Consider the following 11,692-nt stretch of genomic DNA (forward strand, 5'->3'; position numbering starts at 1 on the left):
GGGCAGTCTTATTGCATTTCTTGCAATGCTTAACTAGCAAGCTAGGGTTCATATGTGTCCCATCCTTGGTGATTTCATCTCTGCCCCTTTTTCTCAATTTCTTTGGTCTTCCCACCTTGGTTGTGTATAGTGGAAGCAATGGAGGTTCCTTGTCTAACCTTGGCCATTCACTTGGACCAGAAAGTGGGTTTATCCTCCCTCCATAGGTATTCAAGTAATTGTTTATTGAGTAGCAAGGGTGTACATAGTTATGAACAGGCCCTCTTCCATGTTTCATCCAGATGGCACACACAACATGTTTACAAGGTATTCCAGTTAACTCCCACCTCCTACAACTACAGCTACCCCTTAACAAATCCACTGTATGTTGCTCTAACCCCTCTAACCCTACCATGCACTTTATCTCAAATAGATTATCATCACTTTGAGCCGCTAAACATCCAGCAGCATCCCTCTCAATTACAGAAATTATTGAAGGACATAATGGACCCTTCCACTTAGTAGCCTTTTGTTTATTTTCAAATAATTTAGCCATAAGTAACTTCCTAATAGATTCTACACAAGATATTAGTGGTTCTGCCCTTGCATCTAAAATCATGGCATTGAAACTTTCTGATATGTTATTCACTAATGCATCAGAATTAGAAAAAGTTGTGAAATGGGACCTTGACCATTCTGAAGGGTGTTTCTCAGCTAGCCATAAGTATGCATCCATATCTAACTTCTTGATCTCCTCCATAGCATCAGTGAAGCTGTTTACTGTTGTTGCCTTGGCTGCTGCCCATAAACAATCCTTCATTGCCTTGCCCACAAAACCTGCCAACTTCATGTTCCCATGGAGATGCCTAACACAATATCTATGTGTGGCATTTGGAAACACTTGCTCAAATGTAGGCAAGAGACCTTTCTGTTTGTCTATAATATATATATATATATATATATATATATATATATATATATATATATATATATATATATATATATATATATATATATATATATATATATATATATATGTATGTATGTATAAATAAAAGGAGTAAACCGAATTAGTGCAGAATTCAAATTTCAAAATTCAAAAATCATAATTCAAAATTCAAAAATCAGATTGATAACTCAGAATTCTATACCTGAAATAAAGGTTAGTTGTTGTTCAGCTTGTGGTGTGATCTCTAGGTCATCTTGAAGATACTGCAAGAACCAAATCCATGAATCTTTTGTTTCTCCTTCTACAATGGCATAAGCCAATGGGAATATACTTTCATTTCCATCTACACCCACAGCAGTTAAAAGTTGTCCTCCAAACTTGTTCTTTAGATGTGTGCCATCTACTCCAATTATCTTCCTACAAAACTTATATACATCCCTACAAGCTTTCCAACAAAAGTACATCCTAAGAAATCTTGTCTTTCCATCATATATCTTTTCAGTTTCCTTGACATGGCAAGAACTCCTTGGGTTAGTTTTTTCAATCTCTAAAGAATAATCCCAAATCTTGTTAAAAAACTCCAGTGCAACTCCTTCAATTACTGCCTTTGCTCTTTTTATTATTCTATAGGCTTTCTTGTTACTTATCTTCATTCCTTCGTCAGTGTTCACCCTGTCTCTAAACTGTGAACTTGTCCAGTTTAAGTTGCTTCCAATCTCTTTTATCCATCTCTTGGCAAGTCTACTTGATTTCACCATTCTATTCTTATACACCCAACCACAGCCATCATGTTCTTCATCAAAAGTTGTAATCCTCCAAGACATTGCATTTTTCTCTTTCCATAAATTAATTCTGAAAGGGCATCCTTCTTGTCTACATCTTACATACATCCTCATCTTATCATTCTTAGTGAACTTTAATTCCTTGCCATTGTTGTATGCATAATTGTGGACTGCATCTTTCACTTCACCCTTTGTTCCAAATGTTAATCCAACACAAAACTTAGGGGATTTCAAATCAGTGCTTGCCCTGAAAACTGGCCATTTATAATTCTGTTCTTCATCACTGTCTTTTCCACTATCTTCATCAGACAGATTCAAGCCAACATCCTCAACTACTTTAGGCACACTCCCACTCCCATCCACAGTCTCTTTCCCTTTCCCTTTCCCAGCCACACTCCCTACTTGTTTCCCTTTCCCAGCCACACTCCCAATCTGTTTCCCTTTCCCAGTCCCTTCAAACTCCACATTTGGATCTACATTAGTCTCAAAGTCTAAGTCATCATCTTCACCACTTTCATTATTGTACTCATAGTCCTCTGAAACACTGTCTGACTCATCACTGTCAGTATATTCACCCTCTGCAGACCCATCACCATCACCCTCAGCCTCACCAGACTCACCACAAACAACCCACACTTCAATCTCCTTAGGAAACATTCCAAAATCAGAAATTGTCCAGCAGTCACTGTCATTTACTAATTCAAATAATTCTCCTGAATTAGTAAGTGTGAAAATACTTAAACTTGTCTAGCATGTTATATCCCAATTCTTCAACTGTCTCCCTTAATGTTATCATCCCCCACAAATCAATGTCCAAAGTAAAACGTTGACTAATTCCTCCAACATATCCTACTCCTTTAACTTTAAGGCAACCACCATGTTTTAGCTTCAATATAAACTGAGCACTGTTTCCATCTATTTCATTAGGTCAAAAGAAAAAAAAATAACTTAAAGAAAGAACAAAATTCAACACTGTCCAAAGCAGTAAAAGCCAATATATGAAAGCAACACTGATTATTTAAAACCAATTTTGCAGTCCAAAGCAACACTGATTATTTAAAGCCAATAGCACATGGACCTAGATAGCATACATGTGGTTTATTTTTCAATAAAATACACAATTGATTATTTAAAGCCAATACTGATTATTCAACACTGATTATTTTGCAATAAAACCAACTAATTGAATACACAATTGTGGTCACCAATAGGAAAGACAAATGCAAGTGGTCCACACTATATGAATATATGTACTGCACTTCATAAAAGTGAACAACAAACCAAAAACACATGGACCCATTCACAACTGCACTAGGACCTAGATAGCAACACAAATTATTTAAAGAAACTACTTTCAACAATAAAGATAGCAACACAAATTATTCACAACTGCACTGGGACCTAGATAGCATACATATATAAATGATAGCATACATATATAAAGAAACTACTTTCAACATACATAGCACACAAAGACAAACGAAATGCTTCCTTACCTGATTTATTCATCTCCATTTGCCTCCCTTCGTCCTCTATTTCGTCTAATTGTGGAGTAGAGTGGTGAATGTGGTCTTCAATCACTGCGAATGTGGTCTTCAATCTTCGAGCGAATGTGGTCTTCAATCTTCGAGTGAATGTGGTCTTCAATCTTCGAATTATGTCTTCGACATGGTCTTCTACTGGTGGGGCAAGAATACAAATTAGGGTTTCACTCGAATGTCTTCGCTGACTGAGAACGGGAATAAAACGGGAATAAAAAGGGAAAGAATGAAGGACACTTGATAAGACGAAATTACCCCCTATTTAACATGCCATCTAACGAGAATTTAGACGGAGGACTAAAATTGTCCTCGTCTTAATAAGAGTGTCCACAAATTGTCTGATTTTTTAAAAAAGGACTAAAATTGTCCGTGCCACTATAAGTCTAGGACCAAAAATGTCTTTTACTCTACTTATTTAAAAATAATCATTGGGTATTATTCTATTCGCGCAAAACGCGTAAAAGAACTAGTAAAGAGTATAAAGATCAATATGTCTTTACACAATCAGGGGCGGAGGCAGCATGGGGGCAGTGGGAGCAGCTGCCCCCCTCCCCTCACTCGGTCACCCCCACCTCATATATAATCTGTGTATGTATATATGTATATATAGTACAAATTTTAGTATTAGTATAAGAAAACAAACAAAAGTTTACAAGAGATGACTTAGTTTAATTGGTTAGATGTGTGTTTGAGATTGTCTGAGGTTTGGGTCCAAATCTTTGTAAGGCTCAACATGGTTTTTATGGCTTTTTATTATTGCTTTAACACAATTTCATATAAAGTTTTAATATATTTTATTTTTTTAGTTTATATCCAATAATATTTATAGTTATACTTGTGTTTTTTTTTTTTCAAATTATCTCTTTTGTAATATTCTGCGGCTTTTTATTATTGGTTCAACACAATTTCATATACAAGTTTGATATGTTTTATTTTTTAGTCCATATCCAATAATATCTATGGTTATACTTGTGTTTTATTTTTTTCTAAACTATCTCTTTTGTAATATTCCGCGTCCATCAAAATAAAATTCTCGCTCCGCTCCTATATACAATAATAATGATAATAAAATTAATAGTAATTACAATATCAACATTTAAAATATTATAATTACATATTTTATTAAAATAATATAATAAATATTATTATACATATGTGGCCTTAAATAGGGAGAAGAGAGATGGAGAAGAAGATAGAAGAGAGAAGAAGAAAGAGCAAACTGCCGAGAAGAAATGGAAGAAGAAAGAAAAAGAAAAAAAAAAAATTAAAAAGGAGAAAAGGTCATGGTACGTAACATAACTTATTATTTAAATTTGACTTATTTGATCGCTATTAGCTATTTGACTTGATCAAATAATCAATATGCGTATTTAGCTAATCAACTTTTTGTAACAGCTTATTGCGCTGATTGAAACGTTAAAATTCAAAAAAGTTACTCAAAACAACTTTTTTGATAAGCTTTTTGAGAAAATAAATTATTTTTTTCAAAAACACTCCTCAAAAAAAAAATAAATAAATAAATAAATAAAAAACGAGACTGTGTAGACGAGTTCAGCAATCCCGTCAGACTGTCCCATTACTCTCCACATTATAAAGATTGAAATGTCCTTGTGTAATAATAATACCAATAATAATCAAGAGTAATAACGTCTTTTTCTTCCTTTTTTCCATTTCCTTTCCCCATTGAATTGCAATTCATATGGGGAGGGTATGAATTGCAATTCAACAAAATGAGGGAATTGCAACTTGGTGAAATTGCAATTCCCTCAAATCAAACATTGTAATTCGGGTGGCCAAATAATTATGTTGCTAACTCGAGAGAAAATTTCTTTTAAAAGAAAATTTATTTATGAGCCCTCAAAATATTTTTGAGTCACAGATTTTGATAAAATAATTTTGAGATACGGGTACGGGTTGGGATGTGGAATGTGTGAATGACATTTTTAATTCCCGTGATACTAATCTGATTTTAAATATTCCAGTTAGTAGTCGAAGGCCTCGTGACCAATGGACTTGGTATTGGGGTCAAAAGGGGACGTATTCGGTAATGTCTTGCTATAAGCATATCACTATGGTTACTGCTGATGTTCGGCTGTGGTCAAGTATATGGAACCTGCATGTCCCCCCCCCCCCCCCCTCCTCCCCCAAGGTGAAATTTCCAACGCGTGATGCTTTAGCCTCCAAGCAGGTTACTTGCTCACTCGATTGCTATATGTGCAGGTCGGCAGCTGAGTCTGCGATCCATCTTTTTGTCTATTGCATCGAGGCGAGGCGTGTTTGGAATTTAATGGGTGTGCCGCACCTGAATGCTTTCACTGGTAATAACATCTCTGACTGGTTTTTTTGGTGTGTTAGTAAGTTGGATACTGATTCTTTACCGAGGTTTGTGATGGTTTGCTGGGGAATTTGGTCGAGCAGGAACGATAATTTCTGGAAGGGGGTTGCGTTTAACTCGGCCATGATGGTGCAACGGACTCTTGATTTTCTGGAAGGGTGGCGGTGTGCGAATGAGGTTGCAGATGTGCCGTTGGTAGGACTGAACATTGAGCAGTGGACGAAACCGCAAGCTGGCAGGATTAAAATTAATATTGATGCTTCCGTACGCCAGGGTGAGAACCGGATGGGGTTGGGTTGGGTTCTGCGTGATGATTGCGGGAATTTCATGGCGGCGAAGAACATGCTAGCCACTGGGAGTTACTTGGTCAAGGAAGCTGAGGCCTTGTGCATTCGGGAGGCCCTAAGTTGGCTGAAGGGTACGGGGTTAGGGAGCGTGGATGTGGAAATGGACTCGCAAGTTGTGTTCAATGCTATTCGTGCCTCGTCTTTCAATTCGTCTTTTGGTTTTTTAATAGATGATGCAAAGGAATTAGCATCCGAGATACGGGATGTTGAATTCCATTTTGTTAAGCGATTTGCGAATTGTGCCGCCCACTTTATTGTTTTAGGGAGGCCTTTTCTTTGTTAGATTGCGGAGAGTGGCTGGACTCCCCTCCATCTTTTCTTGTCATTGTTTTCATTCTGATTCAATGAATTAATCTTTCCTTTTTAAAAAAATTAATCTTTCCTTTTTTAAAAAAAAATAGTTTTTTTTTTTTGTTTAAAAATAATGTTTTCGTCCTCGAACATAAAGTGAAAATTACTGAGTATTACACCAACTTGCATTCAAGACTCACGAATCAATTTCACAATATATAAATAATGAACATTCACGCATGTAACGACATTTCTACTAGTTGACAATAACAATAATAATGCTACAACCGTTAGTGCTGTGTGTTTCATAAAAAAAATATGTTTTTAATATACTAAAAGTACATTATTTGTATACTGAATGTACATTATATAAAATAGTGTATTTTCAGTGTTCAAATAATGTATTTTCTCCGAATACAATGTACACTTTTAACATACTAAAAGTACATTATTTGTATACCGAATATACATTATTTAATAATAAATAAATAAATAATGTACTTTCAGTACACAAATAATGTACTTTTTATTTACGATGCTCCATAGAATAATGATTGAAATGACTAACCCTATAGTTGAAAAATCAAGTTTCATTTTATTAGTCCCATCAAGTTAAGGGACTAAATTGAAAAACTAAAAATAAGAGGCTGCATTTTACTTAAAAATTAAGTTACGGTACAACATTTCAAAATAAAAAATAATTAAAAGGATAAAAATGTAAATCTTTTAAAAAATATATAAATCATTTTCTTGAAACTTCTCTGGCCTCCGCATCTCAAAGTGCACAATCGGTAACACCACAGCACACATAGCAATATGAGTCTCGTCCTTCTAAAACGACGTCGTTTTGTTAAGTTGTGTAGGAAATTGACGCGACGGAGTGTATGTATATTCTTTTATACAATTATGTACATCCTATTATACAATTATGTACATTCGAAACATGAGATTGTTTTTTTAAGAGTTAAGAGTTTATGTGTATTATGTTAAGAGTTTATGTGTATTATGTATTATGTTAGATTATGTGTATTATTCTTTCAAAAAAGTGTATGTGTATTCTGTTATATAATTATGTACATTCTATTATACAATTATGTATATTCGAAACATGGGAATTTTTTATTTTTTTTAAGAACTTAACATCAGACACGAGAAACGAAATTTAAAAAAAAAAAAAAAAAAAGTGCAAAACGACGTCGTTTTGCCGTAGAGCAATTGTTCAATCATTATTACATGGACCGTGGCCCACACAACTGTAAGGATCACGGTCCAAAAACATATAAAGTACATTATTCTAACTCATAAAATGCATTATTTTATCTCAGAAATTTCATTATTCTAACATATAAAGTGCATTATACATTATTCTAATTAGCTCGTAAAATACATTATTGTAATACATAAAGTACATTATTTTAAATCATAAAATACATTATCTTTCTCTAGAAATTTCATTATTCTAACACACAAAATACATTATTCTACACATATAAAGTACATTATTCTAACACATAAAATACATTATTCTAACACATAATGTACATTATTCTAACTCATAAAATACTTTATCTTACCCAAGAATGTTCATTGTTTTAACACGCGCGCCGAACAAAGAATTATTTTTCAACATCAAAACGACGTCGTTTTGGACTGTGGTCCACACAACTGTGTGCCGCAATTGTTATACCATGGACCATGGTCTACTTTGTAATGTGGACTTTGGTCCAAAACAATATTCATCCTTGATCGCAAATACATAATATGTAACTTGGGGTGTGTGGTTGAGTGGAAGGGACTCATATATCCTTAACCAAATGTCAAGGATTCTATCCTTGACTTTGAGTATGGAGCAGCCTTAAATCTCTAGGCCAACTGTCGCACCAAATAGAGCTGCCTACAATTTAGCGAGGGATTAGTCATTGTGTTCGACGATGGAAACTATGGGTACACCAACAAAAAAACAAATATATAATCTGTTAATTATAAATAATATGAATAAAAAATTTGTTATTTGGTAAATAACTCTGATTGAGTTAGTGGGTTTAACTAGTTGATATCATTAGCTGGGTGTAGAAAGATGTTTAGAAAATTAGTTGTTAGCTGATTACGTGTAAAATAACTTTCTCAAAAAGTTTGTCGAAAAAGCAGCTCAAACCTGATTTGAGCAGCTTTTTGAATTTTAGCATTTTAGAGCAATAAGCTGTTACAAAAAGTTAATTAATCAAACAATTATGTTGATTGTTAACCAAGTCAAATAGCTAATAGTGGTGAAATATAAGCTAACTATGTTACCAAACAAGGCCAATATGTTAACCGCATGCACTTTATGAATGCCATTCTGGACTAGGGTTGTAGTCCAGGGTATAATTTGCCGTGCAAGAGCCTATTGGAACTTGGAAGTAGGAAAGGTTGAAGAGCACAATTAAAGATCTCCTTCTTAAGGCTTTGCTTCTGAATCCAACTAAGACAGTGCTGGAATTACAAGTACATGAAACTACTAACGCAAAGCATATACTTCCTCTGGATAAGTAAAAATCATATAATACCAACAATTACACAAATAAATCTATTAAGCATAGTACCACATTAAGATAACTTTCTTCGCTTTCCTTTTTCTTTTCAGATTTTGAGATAAAATCTACATCGACAAAAAAATGTCGAAAAAAAAAAAAAAAAAAAGACAATCAAAGATTGTAAAGGAAGACAATGTACAGTTGCAGAGGATCTTAAATAGTTGCCAAACTATCAAAATCAGCATCATCAACAGTGTGCCAATCGCTCGACTCTTCACCTTCTGAATCTTTCCCACGGGAAGTAGACTGGCCAGCAATTCGTTGTGTAACCCGATCATTGGAACTTTCATTTAGTTGAACCCATTCATGTGATTCACTAGACGATGAAACTTTCTTGCTGTGTGACACCCTGGTTTCACGTTTTTTATCTGATGAATCAGTATCATCATCATCCTCCAGATCACTAAATGAAACATCCTCCACATCTTTGATCTGCTGCTCAGATTTCTCGTCTTTGATAACTTTCACATCTGGTGCAGCATTACTACGAGGCTCGGCTGCAGTATTAGTATTAGACAGTTGCTTTTCACGATCCAGAGATGTTGGCACTGTCTCGGGTTCTTTTGTAGGCTCTGACTCGGTAATTTTCTTATTTCGCAGTTGCTGGAGAAGCATCTCCCTAACTTTGACAATCTGCAGACACATAAAACCCCACCAAGATAAAAACTAGTTCATGCATGCAATCATGTTCAATATCACTTCTTTTGTTTTAAAAGGTCTACACTGAATGAAGCAACTTTCAAATATGCTAAAAGCAGAGGTAGTTCATGAGTGTTGAGCATATAGCCATTAATGTGCAATCCAACTATCAGCTTAGGCTTTTAGTTGAGATGGAATACATGCTTCAATTTGATATCAGAGCCAGACCAAAGGTATTTTGTGCAATCCATGCAATCCAACTATCAGCTTAGGCTTTTAGTTGAGATGGAGTACATGCTTCAATCGAAACATGAATTGGTATCAGACAATGTGCTATGTTTAGCCAGCTAAAACCACATCTCTCTGACTATTATAACTGCACTCACTAAAGATAGTTATTCAAACAAACACACACAATCACAAATGAACATGTGTGATATGTGGCTGTGTTATAGAGAGAGACTTGCCTCAGGAGTTGATAGGAGCCCCAAATCATTCTCATCCAACCTAGGAAGCAACAAGGTGAAATATATCATCCAAAACTGCCCATCTGTTAAATGGTGGGCAAGTTTTAACTTTAAGGATCCAAGACTGGGCACCAGTTGCTCAATATTTTCCACATGCTCTCTTTGGTTATCAGAGATATGAAAGTCTACAACAAATTTCACATATTTCATATAAAGATCCAAGTGCCAACAGAAGTTAAATAAGTAACTTTAGCATCAAAACAGAAAATGCAGTAATATATGGCTAAATGCCACTTTCCACATATGTAGTGTTATCAGTAAATGAGGAATATTATCTACAATATCATAATATGCATATATATATATATATATATATATATATATATATATATATATATATATATATATATGCTCCTTGATCTTCACATTTATAGGTGCATAGAAGGATTAATTCAAATATATACTACCAAAGGAGATAAGCCTAGCTATTTTGTTATCAAAAAAGTTGGATGCTCTTCATACATATCATCTATTAGTCCTACACATCCCTTCCACACAGACATTTCCCAAAAATTGTTCACCTTCTCAAACAAATCTCTTTCACAGACAAGCAAAAACACATTTATGGCAAAAACTTGTGTGAGACCGTCTCACCGATCTTTGTCCATGAGACGGGTCGAGTTGTAGACAACTGGGTGTATAAGTATCACAATTTCAATTATAAATATTACAATATTTATCAGTAGTAATGATCAGTTTTATTACCCTAAATAGTATCACAAGTTAAGTATTACAATATCTAGATTTATTTTTAATTCAGATTGATATTAAATTTTCTACAATAAGTATTACAATTTCTTTCATAAGTAAAATTTCACCTATAAATATTACAATATTACATTAGAATTACACTAAGTATCACAATTTTACAGTATTTATCATTAGTAATGATCATTTTTATAAATAGTATCACAGTTTTTATTTATTTCAAATTGCTATTAAATTTTTTGTAATAAGGATTATGATCATAAGTAACCAACAACTAAAGTGTGACTGTGTGACTCCACATTTATTTATCTATATAACCGTAAAAATAAAAAATAAAAACTATTAATGCTATAAGTATAACAGCACTTAACGAATTATCTTACCACCACGTATAATTTCCGGAAAAAAAACACACACACACACACATTAATATCATTGATGAATTTGATGAAGTTCACTGTACCATTGTTTGCTTTAGTAAACTTGAAAGTGAAGAAAGATGAAATTTACCTTTAGCTAAACTGATAGGAAAATCAGTCCAAAGCTGAGGTCTAAAGGAAATAGTCCTCACAAAGTCCACCACTTCATCGGTGATCCCAATCATGTCCTCCTCCTCTTCCACTTCATCATCTTCCTCGACCTGCCCTTCCACTTCATCATCCTTAAACTTCAAAAAATTGGAGGCGAGTTTCGAAAATTCAGAAGCAGCCATGTTGGATGCGAAGAATGAAAGGCCCGATTTGAAGCTGTCCCCGATCTCCACCAAATCATTCCTGATTCCCACAATCGCCTGAGAGCTCTCCGCCGCCACGCCGTCTCCTGCGGCGGGAAGAGGAGGCGAAAGCAAGGCTGCGACGCCGCGAAAGATGGAGGGAAGGTTCGGATCGGAATGGTTTTGGTCATCGTCGGGGGATTTGAAAGGGGTGGGAAGAGAGAACCAAGATGACATTTTCTAAATTATTGTTATCTAAGAGAGTGCATTTAAGAAAGGCGTCAATGGAAGTAAAGGAGTTCAATTCCT

The 11,692-nt window shown here is 34.7% G+C and overlaps 1 protein-coding gene across 2 annotated transcripts; it reads right to left on the reverse strand.

Moving 5' to 3' along the window:
* Nucleotides 1–8,719: 8,719 nt before the first annotated feature.
* LOC109147429 lies at nt 8,720–11,692 on the reverse strand. Of its 2 annotated transcripts, XM_019295084.1 has the most exons (4): nt 11,182–11,692; nt 9,904–10,088; nt 9,381–9,430; nt 8,720–9,350 (listed from the first exon to the last, which is right to left on the reverse strand). In XM_019295084.1, exons 1-4 carry the CDS (start codon nt 11,618–11,620, stop codon nt 8,951–8,953), a joined length of 1,074 nt encoding a protein of 357 aa, XP_019150629.1. In that variant the 5' UTR covers nt 11,621–11,692; the 3' UTR covers nt 8,720–8,950. The 2 variants fall into 2 exon arrangements, with proteins under 2 accessions (XP_019150629.1, XP_019150628.1); XM_019295083.1 differs by having other exon boundaries at nt 8,720–9,430.

The sequence above is a fragment of the Ipomoea nil genome, unplaced genomic scaffold (genome assembly GCF_001879475.1).
Source record: "Ipomoea nil cultivar Tokyo-kokei standard unplaced genomic scaffold, Asagao_1.1 scaffold1993, whole genome shotgun sequence".
Lineage (NCBI taxonomy): Eukaryota > Viridiplantae > Streptophyta > Magnoliopsida > Solanales > Convolvulaceae > Ipomoea > Ipomoea nil.

Bases quoted from the DNA above. Each gene is read 5' to 3' on its own strand.
- LOC109147429 (XM_019295083.1), bottom strand. From the start codon at position 11,620: ATGTCATCTTGGTTCTCTCTTCCCACCCCTTTCAAATCCCCCGACGAT. The intron at 10,089-11,181 runs GTAAATTTCATC...AATTTGTTGTAG, and splicing joins TCCTATCAGTTTAGCTAAAG to ACTTTCATATCTCTGATAAC. The intron at 9,431-9,903 runs GCAAGTCTCTCT...ATGTGTCTGCAG, and splicing joins GGCTCCTATCAACTCCTGAG to ATTGTCAAAGTTAGGGAGAT.